We start from the raw sequence: 23,497 nt of genomic DNA, 5'->3' as shown, positions 1-23,497 counted from the left end.
TCAAGTCTAGTAACAAATGCAATTTCAAGAAAGAGACAAACCTGGTATTTTGAGATATTACTGTAACTGTAATATATGAAAATTTATATGATTTCTATTGATAACAGAGTTACAGCTGTTGTTAATAATACTACTTTTTTCCTAGTGGGCTACCTTGCCTTTCCCTCTTCACTCTAGTAGAGGAATCTGTTTTTTTGTGAGAGTGATGGTGGCTAGAATCTTATTTTTCAGTTTGTGTGCTTTGTCACCTTCCTTTGTTAGCTCATATCCTTCTTTTGTATCAGTATCTCCCTATTTCCATCATTTCTCCACTACTAAGAATAAGAATTAATGAGTATACATGAATAAAATTGGAAATGACATTGTTTTTGACTATTGGAGAAGCTGATCGGATCCCATTACCATTTTGAACACACAGAGACTTGTTCTTGTTAGTGCCCAGGGGTAATCAAGCCCTGAGAGACCTCTAGTGATTAAAATGAACATAGAAATCAAGTAGATACAGAAGGCCAATTTATTATTTTATGTACTGAAAATATTCAAAATCCTTTTAATCAGGTTATAGCTATAGTTACAGCTGTTTTGAGGTCAGAAGGTTATTTATTGAATATAGGGATAGGTACCAGGATATTTAGACGAATGAAATATCTAAAGATATAAGAATGGCCTTGTCATAAACAGCAGAAAAACTGAAGTCCCATGACTGGTCTTCCTTCTCAAAGAATCGTGCCTGGGCTTCCCATTGGCATATTTGTTCTATTTTGTGTTAAGAGGATGGGCTTTGGAGTCAGACTGACATAGGTTTGAATTCCATGTCCATCTCTCATTAGTTCTGTGACTTTGGATGAAAACTATTTACATGTGTTTTAGTTTCTTTATTTATAATATGGAAATAAGAACACTATAAGGTAGTCATAAGGACCAAATGGTGCATAATATATGTAACGCATTTGCTTGTAAGAACTAATTTGGTGGCTCTAGGATCTTCAGGGACTCAGGTTCCTTTGAATGTCAGTTTGTTACTATTTCTTTTGCTACAAGATTAGCTTTTAGAGTTTTGGCTATCTGCGTTGTGTCTGTATTTTGGGCACAAAAATGGGGGTGGTGGTGAAGGAGACAAATGGCAACTATCTTTAAAGGAATACTGAAAAGCTGATACTCATCTTTTTTTTAAATCTCGTTTTCCAAACTCCATGAGATAACTACAACAAAGGAAAATATGTCTAGATAAAAAATTGGGTAAAACTTGCTTCCTCAGCCTCCTTGGCAGCAGGGGAAGTTAGGAAATGTAATTTTTATTCCCGGTAGCCACATGTCCAGTGAAATATCAGGGGTTCTTTTGATAAGGAAGTGGAGGAAATGGATGTTGGGTATTCTATAGGCAGTTTCTTTTAATTTTTTTTGTTTAATGTTTATTTATTTTTGAGACAATGTGAGACACAGAGTGCAAGCAGGGGAGGAGCAGACAGAGGGAGATACAGAATCTGAAGCAAGCTCCAGGCTCTGAGCTGTCAGCCCAGAGCCTGACACGGGGCTTGAACTCATGAACCATGGGATCATGACCTGAGCCGAAGTCAGATGCTTAACTGACTGAGCCACTCAGGCGCCCCTATAGGCGGTTTCTTTCAAAGTAGCACTTGTTATTATTGATATTACTTATTTTGTTGGTAATTACCAGTTCTAATGGCTTAAGTGCTATTATTTTCAGATTATTTTTGCATAACTGTGTTTGATTCATTATCTATCAGTTTAACAGATTTGGGCAAAATACATGGTTTTTTTCCAAGTTTAATGGGTCACCCTGAATAGCTACCAATAACTTAGAATTTCAGAAATGTTTGCAGAATCAAAGTCAAGCCAGTTGTCTTATTTATCTATATCATTTGGGATGGGTTTGGTATAACCAACAGAAAACCCTAGAGAAGCTTAACCAAATTGAGGTGTTTGTTTTTATTCTTGCATAACAAATCCAGATGTAAGCAGTTCTGGGCTGATATAGCAACTCCATGGTATCATCAAGGACTAAGTCCTTCTGCATTTCTATTTTCTTTTTAGCCTGCTACCTTAATTCTTGGGTTTGTTTCTTAATGATTTAAAGGTGGCTCCAAGCATCATGTCTGCATTCCAGGCAGGAAAAAGGTGAAAAGGCCAAGAGCCAAGGGTCCTTCTATTTTTATTTGTAAAGTTATGTTTTCTTCATAGCTTTCTGGCATATGTTCTTGACCAGAACCATGTCACATGGCTACCACTAGCTGCAAGGGAGGGTGGTAAACAAGTTTTCTATGTGGGCAGATTGCTATCTGAATAAAATCAGAAATCTAGTAATCTAGTGAGGAAATGAAGACTTAATCTGCATAAAACACTAGCATTGCCCATCAAAGTATATGTTTAAATTTTTTTATATGTTGATTTATTAAAAGAAAAAGTCCACACATTTATTAAACTCTCTTTGTTTTTGCAAACATACAGAACTTCAGTTAGGTTTGGATTTTATTTTTATTATCTCTCATGTTTCAGAGGAATGCTTTGCAAGCAATTTCTCCAGCTACCATGGAAGTTCTTATGAGAGTTTTGGCAGACTGTGATTCCTGGGAGGATGGAGATCCTGAAGAAGTGGGTAGGAAGGTAGAACTTACTCTGAAGTGCCTTACAGAAGTGGTACATATCCTTCTCACTAGCAGCTCTGACCAGCGTCAAGTGGAAACCAGCACTCTTTTGGAGAACTATTTTAAATTGCTAAATTCAGATCATTCAGCTTTACCTAATCAAAGGAGGTCGAGACAGTGGGAAAGCCGATTCATAGCTCTACAGATAAAAATGTTGAGTAAGTATTACATAAAGTTTATTACACTCCGTTTTCTCTGAATCTTTTTTTTAGACTTATTTGAAATTCAAGACCATTTTATAGGAAGTATCGATTGTTTAATTCAGCTATTGTGTGACTTTAGATTTTGACTTCAAAATAATTAATATGGAATTGATTTCTTAACAGCGTCTTTGCTTTAACAGTGACAAAATTGAGCCTTTATTAATTTTTTGAAAGTGTAATCCACTAAAAGCATCAATATTAAGAAAGCTATTATTTTCAAATTCTAGGAAAAGTAAATTTTCAGGAGGTGCCATTTGCATTATCTGACCTATGGCAAAGAGTCACATATGATCAATTTTATATGTGCTTCTATAAATCTCTGTAGAGGTCAGTTTAACATCTGTCCTTTCTCTAGAGGGCCTCTGTTTTGTTTTGTTTTGTTTTGTTTTGTTTTGTTTTGTTTTGTTTCTTCAGAGCCTCTGTGTATGTTTGTCTTGTTTCTCTTGCTGTCTCTTTGTGTTTTTTGGTTTGTCATTCTTTGCTTATATGTCCCTTTCTCTGTAAACTCCATCAATATATGTGATTTCTTATTGTATTCCCCTGTTACATTGATAGATACAAGTATTATTAATTGAGTTTCTTTTTATAGAAGTAAAATATTTTCATTACAGCTATCCTGGGAAATTTGGATAAGTAAAAAGAAAAGCTTTTTATATCCTACCACCCAGACATATCCAACATTAATGATTTATTGTGTAGCTCTAGAGACTTAACGTGCTTGTGTGAGGGCATGTGTGCTGTCTAATTTAAAAATATTGGACACCAGAATCTTGGTGAAACTTGATCTCTTACAACTGTTTCTGTAGGAAAATAAGATTCATTTTATCTAGTTTCTGTTATTTTATATGATATGTTACATTTTGTAATTGTAATAAATTATAAATTTATAAGGAAGTTTGAGTCTATATTAATGGACTTATTTGTTAAAAACTATCACATTACTTATGTAGATTATCCCTAGATTTCTGAATGAGGATATCTTTTCAGTAGGAAACAAGAACAAACTATCATTACAAATGGATTAATTCCCTAAGTCTCATTTTCTTAATGGCCACATGCTAATTTTTTACTGTGTGATGAGACTGTGTTGCAAAACATAACTAGATGTTGCTTCTTTGTTAGTAGCAAGCTATACTTGAGCATTATAATCGAATAACAGCTATTTAAATCTCTGGGAAATATATATCACTCTTAGGTATAAAAACAAATATTGTCAATAATAAATTACAAATGTCTACTTTTCTTAACAAGTAATAAGTACAGTTTTGTTTTGTACTCTCCATCCCTATTTTTTCCTAACTAATTTTACATCCCTTTGTCGACTGAAAAGCCTAAATTAAAAATACGGCCAAAGTATGGGGCACATGGGTGGCTCAGTTGGTTGGTTGTCTGACTTCGGCTCAGGTCATGATCTCACAGATAATGAGTTTGAGCCCCATGTCGGGCTCCGTGCTGATAGCTCAGAGCCTGGAGCCTGCTTCAAATTCTGTGTTTCCCTCTCTCTCTGCCACTTCTCTACTCATGTTCTGTGTTTCTCTGTCTCAAAAATAAATAAACATTAAAAAAATAAAAAAAATATATGGCCAAAGTAAATGTTTCTGTGATTCCAAATTTCCCACTTTATAAATGGACTATTTTGTTTTTATTTTCCCAGATACCATCACAGCCATGTTAGACTGCACTGATAGGCCTGTTCTTCAGGCCATTTTTCTTAACAGTAATTGCTTTGAACATCTCATACGACTGCTACAGAATTGCAAGGTATTTTTCTGTTATTATTGTGTTTGGTTTTAAAAAGCTATCATTTTGTTTATGCTTTGATTCAAATGTGAACATATTACTAATTTTCTTTTTTATTGTGATAAAAATCACGTAAAATTTACCATTTTAATGCGTGTAGTTCAGTGGTATTAAATGCATTCACATTGTTGTACAACTGTCACCACCATCCATTCTTCATAAGTCTACATCTTATAGAACTGACTCTATATCCATTAAATAATTCCACATTCTCCCTCCCCTAGCCCCTGACAACCACCTTCCTGTCTCTAAGTACCTCATGTAAGTGGTGTCATACAGTATTTGTCTTTTTGTGACTGGTTTATTTCACTTAGCGTAATAGCCTCAAGATTCATCCATGTTGTAGCATATTGCAGAATATTCTTCCTTTTTTATTTAGGCTTAATAATATTCCATAGGATATACATACCACAATGCTGCTATGGAACATGAATATGCACATATCTCTTTGAGACTCTGTTTTCAGTTCTTTTGGATATATTCCAGAAGTGAGATTGCTGGATCATATAGTAATTAAATTTTTAAAAAGTTTTTGAGAAACCACCTTACTGTTTTCCATAGTGGCTCTGCCATTTTACAGTCTTGCCAACAGTGCACAAGGGTTCTGATTTCTTCACATTTTCCTTCACAGTTATTTTCTTCTTTTTGATAGTAGCTGTTCTAATTGCTGTGAAATGGTATCTCATTGTGATTTCGATTTGTCTTTAATAACTAGTGATACTGAGCATTTCCTCATGTGCTTATTGGCTATTTATAAATATTCTTTGGAGAAATGTATATTTAAGTTATTTGTGTGTTTTTTAATTGGGTTTGGTTTTTATCGTTGACTTTTAGTCTTTTGTTGTGCATTGTTAAAATTTGGTGTGAGCATTTGATGCATATAATTTTGTGCTTTTGTTTCATGTAAGATGATTTTGTTTGCATTTTCCTGTGTTATGATTTTAATATCTACATAATATTATATTAAGTGGATGTATCATAATTTACATAACTATTCCCTATTGGCTGATACTCAATTTACTTCTAATTTTTTTGCCATTACATAACTCTTTCAAGTTTCATAGAACAGAATTCTATTCCTAGTAGAATTACTAGGTCAAGGGGCATAAAATTTTGTGCTTTTTTAAAATTAGGGAAGTGGGGTGCCTGGGTGGCTCAGTCAGGTAAGCCTCTGACTCTTGATTTCAGCTCAGGTCAAACATTAAAAAAAAAAAAAAAAATCGGGGCGCCTGGGTGGCGCAGTCGGTTAAGCGTCCGACTTCAGCCAGGTCACGATCTCGCGGTCCGTGAGTTCGAGCCCCGCGTCGGGCTCTGGGCTGATGGCTCAGAGCCTGGAGCCTGTTTCCCATTCTGTGTCTCCCTCTCTCTCTGCCCCTCCCCCGTTCATGCTCTGTCTCTCTCTCTGTCCCAAAAATAAATAAACGTTGAAAAAAAAAAAATTAAAAAAAAAAAAAAATGAAATTAGAGAACATTACATAAAACAACTTGTAAATAATTGGGAAATATAGAAAAGCAGAATAATAGAAATAGTGTTAATGTTCTTGATATATCCTGCCAATTTTCTTATTATTTTTCTTATTTTTTACTAATTTATACTTTTGACAGATTTGTGTGTATGTAATAACTAATGTCGCTTACTATATCATATTTTCATAAATTTCAAGTTTGTATCAGATATTTTTTAGAGAGCTTCTTGAAAAGCCTTTGAAAATAAAACTACGGGGTGCCTGGGTGACTCAGTTAAGCCTCTGACTCTTCATTTTGGCTCAGGTCATGATCTTATGGTTGTGGGATTGATCCTTGCGTTATGCTCTGAACAGAGTATGGAGCCAGCTTGGGATTCTGCTCTCTCTCTCTCTTTCTCTAAACCTCCCTTGCTTATGCTTACTTGCTCTCCCCCTCAAAAATAAATAAACTTTAAAAATGCCTGCAAAATATAATTATATTTAAAAAAAAGCAAGAGAAACTACTTCAGATAATTCTTTCTGTTTGAGGTATTCCTTTCATGGACTCTTTGCTAAAAATTACTAGGGTTTCATTCTGATTTTTGAGAATATTCCAGTATAAGGATTTTAATATCAGCTCCTTGATATTAATATCAGCTCTCACTGTTAGGAGAGATATCTCTGAAAGCATTTATGTCACTATATTTTTTAGCTTATAGTGAAATAGTAAAGAAATAGCATAAAATAATAAAGAATGTATTGATGAAGTCAATAATGATGAATATTTATGAAGTCAATGGAAGTACTAATCTGTCACTAGGGAGTGAAGATGCCTCCCCTACCTTTTAAAAATTATTTCTTGGGAATGTATTCCTAGGAAGATGAAAAGAGTTTAAAATAACTGTTTATAAAACCTTTTGTTTGTTGTAAAAAAAAAAGTAGTGTGGCTTTATCAGTTATAAAGGCAATGTTTCAGTGATAAAGACAAAATGTCCCATGTGTAGAGACTCTACCAGTCACACATTATAAAAGAGTAAATCACTAGGATAAAATTTAGTTCCTACTAAAATTCAATATATGACAGTCAGATATATTAAAAATCTCTATCTTATCATGGTCAACAGTATCTTTTTTAAAAGTGCACAGCTTTTTGGCATAGCTGTAATGATGTTGAGCTAATAATAAAAAGCTCTTTCTACTGTAGTATAGACCAGAATTTCTTGTAATTTAGATCTTGAAACTTGCTGATAGTCATAATGTTTTAAAATTTAATTATTTTATACACCTATCACACTTTGTTTTGAGATAGGCAATGCTGGAAAAGAAACCCATTTCAGAGGGGAAAGCCAGGCTTTGGGACCCCATCCCTCTCGGCTGCAGGTGGTCTTCTTCTAGGCAGGAATTCTAGTCAGAATCACTAAAAGCTCATCACCAAACATTACAGTGATTAAGTCCGAAAGCGTGGGGGAACCTTTGAAATAAACTGCCCAATTCTTTTATTCCACAAATGAAGAAATATGTCATAAGAGATTAAATGATTAACACAAAGTTAGTACTAGTACACAATGGAGGTAGATTTCTTACACAGGTATTCTGACCCTAAGTTCACTGGTTGTATGTAGTTTTGTTGTACTGGTACTTAAGGTCAGTAGAAAAATGTTTTCTTTGTGTTGAATATAGGGGAAGTACAGGTTTTATTGATTAAACACATTTGATAGAGATGGGTTAATACGATTCTTAAATATATAAAAATATTTGGTGTCTTGTGAAAACTTAAGTTCTTAAATATATTACAGGATGCTATAGATGTCTATGATTGACTTTTTATTAAAGTATTTTGCTGTAAGGAATGAATAATTTTTTCTGTTTTATATAGTAATACAGAGTCAAGACAATTATTGTTTCAATATTCAGACCTAGAGGAAACATTGTCAACTAAAGCTTAAAGTGTCACAAACATTTTATGAATCACATGGAGAACTTTAGGCTGATTGCTCTAGTTTCTGTGCTTTTCTTTTTCTGTGAGATTCACCAGCCAGTTTATGCATTTATTTCCTGAACTATTTGTGTAAAGACTTCCGGTTTGTCAAAATGAGTTTCATCATACTGTAAAGTACTTAGAATATATTTCAGTAGAATCATACATTTAACTTTTCTGAAAGCTATGATGAACTTTAAACATTTAAGAGTTGTTTTGTTTCACTATATTACATTTTGGAAGGGGGACGTGCTTTGGATTAATGTAAAAATTATTTTTAAAAGCTGTCCAATTCAGTATTTGAATTGAGAAGAAAATAACAACAAATTTCTAGTAATAAAGAGGAGGGTTCAAAACCATTACAAATACTTTAGCACTCTGCTTGAAGTTTTAATCAGTTTTTTAAAAATATAGATGTTGCAGCATATTATAAATGTGTAAAGGTCTATTTGAGGACTAAGTCATAAGATTCTGGAAAGCTGTTGATATTTTGGTCTTGTTTGCATCCCTTAATTTGTTCTCTTCACATTCTTCCTTTCCTTCTCCACTTCTGCCCCTGAAAATCAACTAGAACAAAAATTTAGCATCAAGGCAGTAGTAAAAATGAAAATTTATAAAAGGAGCAACTGAGGGATGATTTGTGGAAAAGACTGTTGGAGGTGGATATAAAATGGTATAATTCAAAGCTGGATTTTGGGAGTTGGCACCTGCCTGGATTCATACACACTGACTATTTGAACAAATTTCTTTTCATTTTTTAGAAGAGATTTTTATTTAGATTCTTAAGCAATAATCAATTATAGATTTTGGAGGAAAAGATACATAAAAATATATTTTCTCAATCTTTTTGTAAAACATGTATGTATATATAAATATTTAAATTTTAAAATTGTGGCAAAATATACATAATAATATTTTTATATATTTTTTTTAATGTGGATATATTTTCCTTTACAAATTTGGAATACCAGTGAATATTTTTGTATCCTGCTTTTAAATGTATTATATCCTGACTCTTCCCATATACCATCATATATGTTTCAAAACAGTATTTTTTTTAATGTTTTTACTTATTTTTGAGAGAGAGAGAGAGAGAGAGAGAGAGAGAGCAGAAACAGGGGAGGGGCAGAGGGAAAGGGAGAAACAGATTCTGAAGCAAGCTCCAGGCTCTGAGCTGTCAGCACAGAGCCTAATGCAGGGCTCGAACCCATGAACTGGGAAATCATGATCTGAGCTGAAGTTGGACACTTAACTGATTGAGCCACCCAGGCACCCCAAAACAGTATTTTTAATAACTACAAATATTTCAACCCAAGGTTCTCAAAGTATGGGGTCCCCAGAATCATTTTACGGAATCTGCAAAGTCTGATCTTAACATTTCAGTTTGAGGCTAGATTGTTTTTTCATAAACTTGAATCAAACAATATTATCATAACAGTCTGAATGTAAAAGTAAATATTAGAATTCATTCATCTTCTATCAAGTCAGACATTTAAAGAAATTATAAAATGTAAAAGCAGTGCCAATCTCAGTTAAGTATATTTGGAAAATAGAGTGGGTTTTTTCCCCATAAATGTGTTACTTATGTCAGCCTGTAATAGGTTTATTTTTTTGAATGAATAAGCAAATATTTTTTTAAATGTCTTTATTTTAATTTCTTATATGGTGAATATTGATAGATATAACCCACATAAAGAGAATTTCTTTGGGGTTCTCAGTAATTTTTAAGACTGTTAAGTGGTCCTGAGGCCAGAAAGTTTCAGGACTTCCCTTTCAGTCTATGGATGAACCATAATTTATTTAAGTATTCTGCTATTTAAGGATATTTGGGCAGTTTCTTACTTTTTGCTGTTGTAAATAAAGCTGAAGTGAGGATCTCGATTCTAAAATCTTTTCTGACCATTTTTTAGGTAAATGTCTAGAAATACAATTATAGACTTAAAGAGTAATTTTAGGATTCTTGATATGGATTGCTTTCTGGGAAGACTTTACTCATTTTTGCTTTCATCAGTTTTTAGCATTCCTGTGTTCCTGTACCAGATAATATGGAATACTATTGTTTAAAAATTTTTGTTATTAATAACAGCTTTCATTTACTAAACCCTATTATGTGTCAGACATTGTATTAATAACCTAGCATGGATTATTTTATTTAATCTGCACAACTATTTCATGAGATATTCTTTTCCCTTTTGAGAAAGTAAGCTCAGAGAAGTTAAGTAGTTTTCCTTAAAACCAGACAGCTAATAAGTAGCAGAACCAAGATTCAAATCCAGGTTTCTGATTCCAAAGCCTGTGTTGTGTACACTAATCTATTTTTAGGTTAAACTTTATATATGCTCTGCATATCATATCATGCCTTATCTTTATCTGTTTTATTTTATATTGCCTTATTTCAGTATATTACTGGACTTTTCTATTTTCTGAAATGATAGAACTTCCTAAGAAGAACTTCCTTCCTTGGATGCTCCTCATAAATTCTTTTATAAGTCTTTCTTTCTTTCTCTTTTCACTTTCATTTGAATTAACTTTTTATCCAAAATGTGACTGAGATCTTTTGGAATGCTAGTTTTCCATACTTAAACAAAAATACTTGATTCCCTTAGCAATCCTCATGTTTATCAGAGAAAATCCTTAATCCCCCTTTTATAGAAGCTAATATAAATTATGCCCAACTTTTGATAATTTGAAAAATATGTATACCTTTTTCAAAGTACAGTAGCATATTTGAGAGTCTGAGAAGTATTTTCAAAAAGAAACTTTAAAAGGTAGGTTAGCTTCTACAAATATACTTGACTACAGAATCCTCACTGTACATTATTTACTACAGTATCTTTAATCTGTCTCACAAATTTCCTTCTTATCTATGAGACATTTTCTGCTAATTCTTTAAGAATTTAGGAATATTAACTAATTTACTTGTTGCTATTATTATTTTAGTAATTTTCAGTTCCAAGAGAGAAATAAATACCAATTTATTGTATAGTATATGACCTAATGTTAGTTTGTAATCCAAAAAGTGAATAATTGATTGTCAGTTTAAAATAGTATTCTTCACGAATGGATTCTTGGATTTATTTTCAAGAGACATGGAAATCCATTAAATTTCATTTCTGCTTATAGGTAACAATTTAATGTTCTTTCTCCATTATTCTTATCTCTGTTTTTAACAGCTATTTTTAAATGCTAACAATAAGGTGGCAGACAAGAACGAGAAAGACCTTGCCAACAAATTACTGACAGAAATGAATGAGGACCAGGTATCTACAAAGCCTGCATCTTGTTTCAGCTGAAGTCCAAAATCAGTCAGTGGGAGCAACTATTCCTGTACTTTTCTTCTTATGTCTTAAAATACACCAACACTATCTAATCCTAATGTTCATTAATTACTTTTGAAAATTGTTAAAAAAATTAAAAATTTTTTTCATCTAAAAGATAAATCTGTTGAAATCTTGGTGGTTGATGTAAATGATCAACAGTATTCCATCTTTGTATGTGTGTATTCTTGTCAATTTGAGGAGATATAAAGTACAGGAATGGGATCCCAATATCAACGTGGTGGTGACTTCATATTTTGGGAGCTTCTTTTTCTAAGCATTGTGGTGTATTGGGACCTTAGGGCTTTGTTTGTGAATATGTATGGTCAGTTTTAATACCTTGATTCTTTGCTTCTTGTTGACAAGTAATGATTATAATTCAATGGACAACCTGAATCCTGGAGGAAGGGAAGAAGACGCTGAACTCTCTTTAATTTAGCATAAAACTTAACTGTTGTCTTTTGTAGAAAGTCACCTCTATGTGGGTAAAAGGCAGAAATAAGCAATTTTTGTTGCTTTTCTGCATTAGGTAATTCATTTTGGAAAAAACTACCTATAAAAATTGCTTTGTTATTTTTCTTTCCTGAAATGTTTGTGAGAGAGCTTTCATGATGTCTTTTATTAATATTATCTTAATATCCAGGTTTATAAATAGAGCTATGGTATAGATATGATGATTATTTTCTGTTCTGGATGTAAAATACCAATTACAGAGTACCATTTTAGATTTCTCTATAAATGTTAGTCCCTCTCAAGGCCTATATAGATTAATAAAACAGTTACAATGATATTCTCAGAGGTTTATGTTAGTATTCCTAATTGTAGGTACTGTGATGACTAGTCTTTGGACAAAGTGTAGGAAAGATGTTATTTATAAGAAATTCTCTATACAGAATTATTAATGCATAGTATGTTTATTACACATATAATAGGTATATATAATAATGTTTAATAAACAACATCAACAAAAATCAAGATACTGGCTTAAATAACTTGCCTAAAATTGGTAGAGCTTAGCTTAAAATGACAAAGATCTAATCAGTCCCTTAAATCATTTTTAGTGGGAGGGAGAGAGGAAAATCCTACTCATGAAGTGACTGCCTTTAAGTCATAGTAATATTACCAAAAGCAGATTTTTGGAACTGTTAGTTTTTACAGCTTTCTAGTTCTCATGTAAGGCTTTCATGGTTCATTAAGCCTGATGATATAACCCAGTCATATTCAATTTTTTAATGTTAATGTTGTATTTTGTTTTCACCTTTTGTCTCTAAATGCACTGTTCTGAAACTTAACACTTCTCTTTATGATGAAGCTTATACAAAATAGACAAAATGAAGCTGCTTTTTATTTTTTCTTACAGTTTTTGGCATTAAAGCTTGCCTACTCAAAAACATGATAATACTTATAGATACATATTTCATTTTCTGTTCTACCTCAAATTCTGCATCTTATGTAAAAATAGGTATACCTTATTGCTTGCAAGTGTGATTGATTGGTAAATAAATATACCATTTCAATTATAACACAAGGCTTGGAAACCGAATAGACAACACCATTTTAAATACCTTATTATACATGCTAATGAAATTTAAAGCTAGGAAGTTCAGTGTATTTTTGAAGGGAAATTAAAATATAATAGAATTTTCAATGATAGATCTTTCTCCCTTCCTCTGGAGATTGTCCATTATTTTTAAAAGCATGTGTTAAGCTTGTGTTCTTTTCGGTTTTTGGTTTTTTTCCCAAAACATTTCAAAGTGATGAGTGAATGTAGCTTTATCCTTCTTGACACATGGTTTATTTTCGTCAAGTAGGTAACTTTTCTTGCAGGTATAGTGTTTCAGAAATCTATTTTATTGTAAGAGGAATGTATTGCATGTTAAGTAATTATTTTTTCAGGTTTTCAGAACAAAGGTTTCCTAACTAAATACAAATCTTGAACACGTTGTTAATTTCTTTCCTTTTTATTTTTTTTTCTCTCTGATAGGTGTTTCAGGGGCAATTGGATTGTTTGGCTGTATCAACCATTAAGGCTTTGACAGCAGTAATGAATAAATCTCCAGCTGCTAAGGTGAAAGATAAAATCCGCAAGCTCAAAAATGTTATCCTAGATATGCCAGTTTTCACTATGAAATCCCCAAAGTAATGTATGAAAGTATATATATAATACATTTGGTGTTATACCTGAAGTGAAATAGTTCACAAACTATCTCAGTATAGGAATCATTTGCTTTTAACTTTTGAGACAAACACCTATGGGGACTGCTTTGGATTATAAGATAGGCATATAATTATATGATAGAACTGTAAGCTAATAGAGACTTACAGTGTCAGTAAACAAAGATAGCACTGCTGTTGAAAAGATCATTTTAAGTGATTCTATGGTTAGTGAGTTTAAAAAATTAAATTTTATATCATAGTTTTTCTTCATTAATAAAATAATCACTCTTTCACTCTTTGCTCAGTTTATGACTGCCTAGACTGTGAGAAAATTTTTCACATGAATAGCCCTATCAGTTTGGGACTTGTTTTTCACAATGGCCTTGGAAATTCTGCTTCTTTGTTACCAAACCTCAGGATTTTCTTTCTGTCTCATTCACAACTACTAACTCTGTCCTGTTGTCCATTTATGCTGATTTGTGCTAGTAGTTTCGTCATTGAATAGTTTTAAGGATTAGTGAGATCATCTGTGTAAAGTGGTAAACCTATAGTGCCAGGCACATGGTAAGTGCTTAATAAATCTCAGTGTCGGGGCGCCTGGGTGGCGCAGTCGGTTAAGCGCCCGACTTCAGCCAGGTCACGATCTCGCGGTCTGTGAGTTCGAGCCCCGCGTCAGGCTCTGGACTGATGGCTCGGAGCCTGGAGCCTGTTTCTGATTCTGTGTCTCCCTCTCTCTCTCTGCCCCTCCCCCGTTCATGCTCTGTCTCTCTCTGTCCCAAAAATAAATAAACGTTGAAAAAAAAAAAATTTAAAAAAAATTTAAATAAATCTCAGTGTCGATGATGATGATGATGATGATATTTTACCTTCTGTTTACCACCTGTAATGTATTTCATGCTTTACCTTTTAGTAGCAGACATGAATGAATTATTCCTGGTTTCCTAAGCCATGCCTTCAGTAGTATTACTAACTTTCCATTGGTTCCACTAGGACACTAATGTTTGCTCTATAAATGTTGCCATATGTAGCTTATGGTTAGATGCCTACTAGACAGCTTTTACAATTTTACAGGCCTGCTTGGGAATCTAATTCTAATTACAATAGTTTCTGTAAGGGAAAAAAAATCATTTTAAGTTCTAAGTAATTGGTTTATGAGTATAATGAATTAGCTGTACTGTATTATGAAACTCAAGTCTCAAGTGATGTTCAAGTCTTAAGATATAATTTTTTTATTATGTAATGCATGGTTTAAAATTCAAAAGGTTATGTTAAAAATACCTTTTTAAAAATGATAGGTATTAGATTTTTAAGTTTTAATTTAAATTCCAGTTAGTTAACATACAGTGTAGTAGTATTTTCAGATATACAATATAGAGATTCAGCAATTCCTTACAGATACATTTACTACAGATATAATACTCAGTGCTCATCACAGGTGCACTCTTTAATCTCTATAACCTATTTAACCCATCTTTCCACCCATCTACCCTCTGGTAACTATTAGTTTGTTCTCTGCCTGTTTTGTTTTCTTAAATGCCACATATGAGTGAAATCATATGATGTTTGTCTTTCTCTGACTGACTTCTTTTGCTTAGCATAATACTCTCTAGTTCCATCCATGTCGTTGCAGATGGCAAGGTTTTATTCTTTTTTATGGCTGATTAATATTCTGTTTTGTGGGGTTGCCTGGGTGGCTCAGTCGGTTAAGCGTCCAGCTTCAGCTTAGGTCATGATCTTGCAGTTTGTGAGTTTGAGCCCCATGTCGAGCTCTATGCTGACAGCTTGGAGCCTGGAGCCTGCTTCAGATTCTGTGTCTCCCCCTCTCTCTGCCCCTCCCATGCTCATGCTCTGTCTCTCACTGTTTCTCAATAATAAATAAACGTTAAAAAAATTAAAAAAGATATTCCATTTTATGTATATACCACATCTTCTTTATCCATTCATCAATTGATGGACACTTGGGCTGTTTTCATAATTTGGCCACTGTACATCAAGTTCCTATAAATATAGGGGTCCATGTATCCCTTTGAATTAGTATTAAAAAATACCTTTTGGAAAAAAATGTTCTTTCTACCACTGGGCTCACAGCCAACTAGTTCCTCTCCCTAGAGACAACCAGTCTTACTCATTTTGTTTACATCTTTTGATTTTATAATAAAAGTGTATACATTTTTGCCTGATTTACTGGACTAGTTTAGCATTACTAGATTTTTGTTGTCTTTTTATTTTACTTTATGACTTTGTGTGCCCACTAGTTCAAAAATACATATGACTTAGACCTTTCTAAAATGAACTTGATGTTTGAGATAAATTCAATCCATTTAGATACAAAAAGAAGAGAGAAAATTACCCAGTTTTTTCTGTCACCACTCAAAATTGCCAGGACTCTAGTCTTTTGAGACTGCTGCCTGGCTCCTGTTACCCCAAAGTCTTCTCATTTTTTTGCCATTTTTGTTTTGACTTCATGTAATACTTTACTAATTACAAATCAAGTGAAGATGAAAGTGGTTGTACCCTAATCTGAAATTTATATAATATTTTTATAATATACAATTATACAATTATTGCTAATTTCATTTATTTTACATTTGGTAGGTTATTGTCACATCATATTTCAGAAGACCTATGGAATCTATTTTAGAGGGTGCCTGGTGGCTCAGTAAGGTTAAGCGTCCAACTTCAGCTCAGGTCATGGTCTCATGCACGGCTCATGGGTTCAAGCCCCGCATTGGGCTCTGTGCTGACACCTCACAACCTGGACCCTGCCTCAGATGCTGTGTTTCCCTCATTCTCTTTGCCCGTCCTCCACTTGTACTCTGTCTCTCTCTCTCTCTTTCTCTCTCTCTTTTTCAAAAATAAATGAACATTAAACATTTTTTTAATTAAAAAAAGATGAAGATGTGATTTAAGAAGCAAATACTGTACTCAGTCTTTTCAGTATTAACTGAAATGGGTATTATTCAACATTTTAAATAATCAACAAATTCAGTCTTTGAAAGTATGTTTTGATGTGTTTATTTCCCTTCCCTTAGGAAGTATTTAAAGAAAGAATTGGTTATACACATATGTTTGAGGTTTTAAAATCCCTGGGTCAGCCACCGCTAGAACTACTTAAAGAACTTATGAATATGGTGAGTTTTTTCGCTGTATTAAACAAGTTCCATTATCTCCATATCCAAAATGGTTACTAACCTTTTGTCTTTTATGTTGCTTTATAGGCTGTAGAGGGTGACCACACTTCAGTTGGGATTTTGGGCATTAGTAATGTCCAGCCTCTCTTGCTTCTTATCCAGTGGCTTCCAGAGCTAGAATCCCATGATCTGCAAATCTTCATTTCTGATTGGCTGAAAAGAATTTGTTGTATTAATAGGCAGAGTCGAACTACTTGTGTCAATGCAAACATGGGAATTCACATCATTGAAACCCTTGGTTCCCATTCTTCCCTCCATCGAACTTGTGCTGAGAACTTGATTGCACTTCATGGTTCCTTGGGGAGTCAGTCAGTGAGCTCAGAAGAAATACGTCAGCTGCTAAGATTGCTGAGAGTGGATGAATCTGAGTATATTCACCCTTATACTACTCCTGTGACTCGAGCAATTCTGACAATGGCCCGAAAACAAAGTCTAGAAAGCGCACTGCAGTATTTTAATTTGTCACATAGTATGGCAGGAATCTCTGTGCCTTCCATACAGAAATGGCCAGGGTCTGCCTTTTCTTTCAATGCTTGGTTTTGCTTAGATCAGGATCAGTTGACTCTTGGCAATGCTAACAAAGGAGGAAAAAGAAAACAATTGTACAGGTACTGATACAAGTTATGGAATATAAATGAATACTGTCATAACAATATATGCTGTAATTCTCAAACAGGAAAAAGCTTTTCAAGCATCTAGTTTTTAAATGTACAACAGTTTAGCTGAAACCGCTTTATCCTTAGGGCGTACACAGTTTAATTATAAGTGTTTTATCGCTTTCATGATATTGATTACATACATCAAATATTTTGGTAGGTCTTTGGTTAGTTTGGAAACAAAGTTCCTTCTTAAAAGTATGATAAAAGTGGAGAAAAAAGTGTAATAAATTTTAAAATGAATGGTTATCTCTATGTTCCATTAAAGGTGCTCTATATTTATATGAAGGATCACAAAACCTATGTGTATGTACATCCAAACTTAGTTACTTTGGTAACTGATAATTTTAAATAAATTTAATGCCTTGTGATTTTTAAGACATTTATTCATGCTTTCTGAATCCTATTTGAAAGAATTTTGAAATCTTCAAAATTTATCATTTTACTTTTGTTTGATAATGGAATTCCACTCTTCTGGCTACCTTTTATAATTTGTTAAACCATTAAGCCCATAAAAGATTTAGGAATTACCATTGATATGAGGTTGGACTGATGTGTGGCAATAGAATGTAAGCCACAGCATTATTGATAAAGATATTCATGATGATCTTACGGTTTTGTGTATTCAGTGATAAAACTGAACTGACTTCAAAAGTTCTGATAATATATATTTTTGTTAGCTTTTTTACAGGAAGTGGCATGGGTTTTGAAGCTTTTATTACCCATTCAGGTATGCTGGTTGTTGCAGTGTGCACAAAAAGAGAATATGCTGCAGTTATGCTTCCTGACCACAGTTTCTGTGATTCCCTCTGGGTAAGGTTTTAGGACATCACATTTAACTTTTTGGTTCTTTTCTTTAAAATCACACATTTGGTGAATGTACATCAGGAATTATCTCCTTTTTCAGCATTGATTAATTTTCACTTCATAATTCTGCTTATGTTGAAATTTATAAGGAAGTTAATAGCATTATCATCCTCATTATAAACTCAGCGATAATAATTTTTCTCCTAAAAAATTAAAAGTAAATATTTCCATTTCTTTCATGTTTTCTAGAATCAGATTTGGTTTAGGAATTCAATTTAAAATGAGAACATAAATTATTAATAGCGATGCATCTCTCTTGCTTTTCTTAAAGTATAAAATGCTTCTCATTAGGAAAATGATTCTAAAGAATACTCAGACTTGGAAAATACAGGAAAGATACTTTGTTACAGTTGTGTATAAGTTGCTAGAACAATATATAAATGCTTTTGTAGTACTACAGAAAAAATCGTCATTCACTCTTACGAACAGAATTTTAACCAGCATTTAATTATGCTTAATCTCAATGTTCTGCTATTCACACAAACTAATTGAGTAATACTCTGAAAACATTTGTCATTCCAAAGATTTAATGTAATTTTAGTCTTTAAATGTATGCTTTACTTTACTAGCACAACATAACCATTGTTCACATGCCTGGAAAAAGACCCTTTGGTCAGAGCTTTGTCTATATCTATGACAACGGACAGCAGAAGGTCTCTGCCCCTCTCAGATTTCCTGCCATGAATGAAGTAAGCACACCTTATCTACTTGTTAATGGGACCATGGGATTTTAAAATGTTTTGTATGTTCTAAGATATAGTAAGTTAATATTTAATACTGTTAGCCTATCATTATTAGATGAAGTTGGACAACATGTAATAAAGAAAAACAACTCAAAGAAGAAACAAATGTAATAAAAAACTTATGGAGAAAAAGACCTAAAATGGGAAAGCCAAAGAAATTTAATAGAGGAGAGCTACCCATGGGATGTCTGGGTAGCACAGTAGGTTAAGCGTCTCATTCTTGAGACTCTTGATTTTGGCTCAGATCATGGTCTCATGGTTCCTGGGGTTGAGCCTGGCAAGTGTGGAGCCTGCTTAGGATTCTCTCTCTCCTTCTCTTTGCCCCTCCCTTGCTAGTGTGTTCTCTCACTCTCTCTCTCTCTCTCTCTCTCTCTCTCTCTCTCAAAATAAATTAAAAAACTTTAAAAAATTAAAAATAAATAAAATCTTTAGAAAAATAATAATAAAGCCCTCCCAAGTGTACAAAATACTTAGAGACTATTATGATGGTCTCTTTTCCATCCTCACTGAATTTGAAACAGTAATGAAGAAACTTTAAGCCTTTACATTGTAGTCAAATATAAGATGGAACTTATTGAGATGATTCTTAAAGAATATTATTGTAGCAGTGATTCACACGTCAGGATTGTAGGATGTAAGCTTGGGAAATAGCACACTGATTTATTTTCAAAAATTTATTTGGGGAAAAGAATCAGAAATAAAAGCTGCAATTTGTAATAGCTCTGTTTAAAAAATCAAAAATAAAGATTGTTTACATATTGTATTAGAAATGGAAAAAAAATATTATTGTAAAAGTTCTTTGAGAATTCTTAGATAATTCTAAAAGAGCCTTTTTTGAAGGTAATGAAATCTGTTATTTCCCAGGTGCTTCTCTGATTCTAGTAGTTTCTTATTGATGTTCATCCTGATGCTCATTTTAGGATAGCCTGTAATTAGTGTTATTATACTAATGTGTAGTTCTGTTTATAAATTTTAAGGGAGAAAAGTAGTTTCCTTTATTTTAGAATATAGTAAAGTTGTTAAAGTTTTTAAAAATACTCATTAAAATTTCAAAATTTATAGAAGGATATAATGTGAGTTATAAAAGTAACACATCCAAATCCCATAGGCCAAAAGTAACATCTCTCATTGGCTTCTTATGTATGCACACACATGCACACATTATGATCCAATAAAATTAAAACTTACAATTTATTTTCCATCTATTTGTTTTTTTAATTTTATGTGCTGTTTTATTTTCAATCTGAAGATCGAGATATAGTTAAAATGGTGTAATTTATTTTGTTTGTTTCTTAATTTTTAGCCTTTTATTTCCTGCTGCATTGGTTCAGCTGGGCAAAGAACCACCACTCCTCCACCATCCCAAATCCCAGATCCACCTTTTTCTTCCCCCATTATCCCTCATCGGACATCATTTGGTGGAATTCTGTCATCAGCCTCCTGGGGAGGAACACTTGAAAAATCAAAATTGATTACCAAATTGATATCAGCTGGAACTCAAGATAGTGAATGGGGATGTCCCACATCTCTGGAGGGCCAGCTAGGGTCTGTTATCATATTTTATGAAGGACTACAGCCTCCTCAGGTGAAGGCATTGTATTTAGCAGGTGAGCATGTACAGTCATACTGTTTAAACTTAGTTGTTTTTTTTTTTTTTTTTTGCTGCCTACATATATTTTGAAGAATATATTTGATCTGAAGAGTGTATTTGTATTTGTAATGGAAGCTGAAAGGGAAGAAAAATCCCACTACATTCCCTGTCCGCCCACCCTCAATTGATGGGGATATTATTGACATAAAACATATGTAAGTTTAAGATGTACAGTGTAATGATTTGATAGACGTGTATATTACAAAATGATTGCCACAAGGTTATTTAGCGCCTGCATCCCTCACATAATTATAGTGTTTTACATGTATGTTGATAATATTTAAGAACTGACCTGTGAGTTTGAGCCCCATATTGTGCTCTGTGCTGATGGTGTGGAGCCTACATGGGATTCTCTCTCTCCCTTTTTCTCTGCCCCATCCATGCTCTCTCTCTCTCTCTCAAAATAAATAAATAAACTTAAAAAAAAAACACACACATGGAATGGTCAATACTGTTTCCTCCTTTTATTGATGTAAGGTGGAACCTTGTTTGAATTTGCATTTTTTTTTTTTAGTACTATTCATTTACTATTCAATTTCTGTGATATCTTTTCACATTGTTGGTTATTCTGTTATTTTTTCTTCTAAATTTAAATTACTTAACATTAGATAAATTAATAGGTAAATTTTGTTATATTTGATATTAGGTTTTTAATGCTGTATAAAGTTTCCTTTCTATAGTGGATATTGAACCACCCACAACTTTTCTAGGTTTTAGATGAATTGAAGGTGATACCAAAATGAAGTTCATTTTGGCTAGTATGGTTTAACTGTGTTGAATAGCTTGAAACAGCTTAATTTTATTTATTTATTTATTTATTTATTTATTTATTTATTTATTTATTTATTTATTTTAACAAGCTCTCTTTAATAAAAGGAAAAACAGAAAAACAACCAAATATCATGTACAATATTATCTGTGTCATTCTCGTTATTCATCTGTTAAAATTGATGGCAATGTTGTATGTATAGTAATTTACAGAATTCATGTTGTTAAATAACTTTAATTTTATTTATTTTTATTATTTTTTAAAAATTTACATCCAAGTTAGCATATAGTGCAATAATGATTTCAGGAGTAGAATCTAGTGATTCATCCCTATATGTAACAAACACCCACTGCTCATCCCAACAAGTGTCCTCCTTAATGTCCCTTGCCCATTTAGCCCATCCCTCCACCCACAACCCATCCAGCAGCCTTTAGTTTGTTCTCTGTATTTAAGAGTCTCTTATGTTTTGTCCCCCTCCTTGTTATTATATTATTTTTGTTTCCCTTCCCTTATGTTCATCTGTTTTGTATCTTAAATTGTTCATATGAGTGAAGTCATAGGGTATTTGTTTCTCTGACCAATCTCACTTAGCATAAACACGCTAGTTCCATCCATATTGTTGCATATGGTAAGATTTCATTCTTTTTGATTGCCGAGTAATACTCCATTATGTATATATACCACATCATCTTTATCCATTAATCTGTTGATGGACACTTGGGCTCTGTCCATACTTTGGTGCTGCCAGTGGCACAGCTATAAACATTGGGATGCATGTGCTCTTTTGAAACAGCACACCTGTATCCTTTGGATAAATACCTACTCGTGCAATTTCTGGGTTATAGGGTAGTTCTATTTTTAATTTTTTGAGGAACCTCCATATTTTCCAGAGTGGTTGCACCAGTTTGCATTCCCACCAGCAATGCAAAAGGGTTCTTCTTTCTCCGCATCCTCACCAGCATCTGTTGTTGCCCAAGTTGTTAATTTTAGACATTCTTACTGGTGTGAGGTGGTATCTCATTGTGGTTTTGATTTGTATTTCCCTGATGATGCGTGACATTGAGCATTTTTTTCATGTCTCTTGTTAGCCATCTGGATGTTTGTTTTTTTTTTTTTAATTTTTTTTAATGTTTATTTATTTTTGAGACAAAGAGAGACAGAGTATGAATGGGGGAGGGTCAGAGAGAGAGGGAGACACAAAATCTGAAGCAGGCTCCAGGCTCTGAGCTGTCGGCACAGAGCCCGATGTGGGGCTCAAACTCACAGACCGTGAGACCATGACCTGAGCCGAAGTCAGCCGACTGAGCCACCAGGCACCCGTATCTGGATATCTTCTTTAGAAAAGTGTCTATTCATGTCTTTTGCCCATTTCTTCACTGGATTGCTTTTTTGTGTGTGTTGAGTTTGGTAAGTTCATTGTTGATTTTGGGTACTAACTCTTTATTTGATATGTCATTTGCAAATATCTTCTCCCATTCCTTCGGTTGCCTTTTAGTTTTGCTGATTGTTTCCTTTGCCATGCAGAAGCTTTTTATCTTGCTGAGATCCCAGTACTTCATTTTTGCTTTTGTTTCCCTTGCCTCTGGAGAACGTGTTGAGTAAGAAGTTGCTGCAGGAGAGGTCAAAGAGGTTTTTGCTTGCCTTCTCCTTGAGGATTTTGATGGTTTCCTGTCTTATATTTAGGTCTTTCATCCATTTTGAGTTTATTTTTGTGTATGGTATAAGAAAGTGATCCAGGTTCATTCTTCTTCATGTCGCTGTCCAGTTTTCCCATCACCATTTGTTGAAGAGACTGTCTTTATTCTATTGGATATTCTTTGCTCAAAGCTTAGTTGGCCATATGTTTGTGGGTCCATTTCTAAGTATTTTCTTCTGTTCCATTGACCTATGTGTCTGTTTTTGTGCCAGTACCATACTGTCTTGATGATTACAGCTTTGTAATACATCTTGATGTCCAGAATTGTGATGCCTCCAGCTTTGGGTTTGTTTTTTTTTTCAGGATTGCTTTGACTATTCGGGGTCTTTTCTGGTTCCATACAAATTTTAGGATTATT

At 33.5% G+C, this 23,497-nt stretch overlaps 1 protein-coding gene across 1 annotated transcript in view; it reads left to right on the top strand.

The window, feature by feature from the left end:
• The window catches only part of NBEAL1 (neurobeachin like 1), a 176,839-nt gene that overhangs the window by 45,334 nt on the left and 108,008 nt on the right, over nucleotides 1-23,497 (top strand). Inside the window, exons 9-16 of the mRNA XM_047083649.1 lie at nucleotides 2,518-2,824; nucleotides 4,524-4,630; nucleotides 13,394-13,477; nucleotides 16,599-16,697; nucleotides 16,785-17,365; nucleotides 18,094-18,226; nucleotides 18,850-18,969; nucleotides 20,327-20,630. Of these exons, the coding sequence (XP_046939605.1) occupies nucleotides 2,518-2,824; nucleotides 4,524-4,630; nucleotides 13,394-13,477; nucleotides 16,599-16,697; nucleotides 16,785-17,365; nucleotides 18,094-18,226; nucleotides 18,850-18,969; nucleotides 20,327-20,630 (1,735 nt within the window). The remainder of the gene's footprint in view (nucleotides 1-2,517; nucleotides 2,825-4,523; nucleotides 4,631-13,393; nucleotides 13,478-16,598; nucleotides 16,698-16,784; nucleotides 17,366-18,093; nucleotides 18,227-18,849; nucleotides 18,970-20,326; nucleotides 20,631-23,497) is intronic.

This window comes from Lynx rufus, unplaced genomic scaffold (assembly GCF_022079265.1).
Source record: "Lynx rufus isolate CCGP_SWC_20201006 ecotype Redwood Valley unplaced genomic scaffold, mLynRuf1.p SCAF_2, whole genome shotgun sequence".
NCBI classification, from domain to species: domain Eukaryota; kingdom Metazoa; phylum Chordata; class Mammalia; order Carnivora; family Felidae; genus Lynx; species Lynx rufus.
The sequence above is the reverse complement of the archived record's forward strand: the minus strand, read 5'-3'. Positions and strand labels throughout refer to the sequence as shown.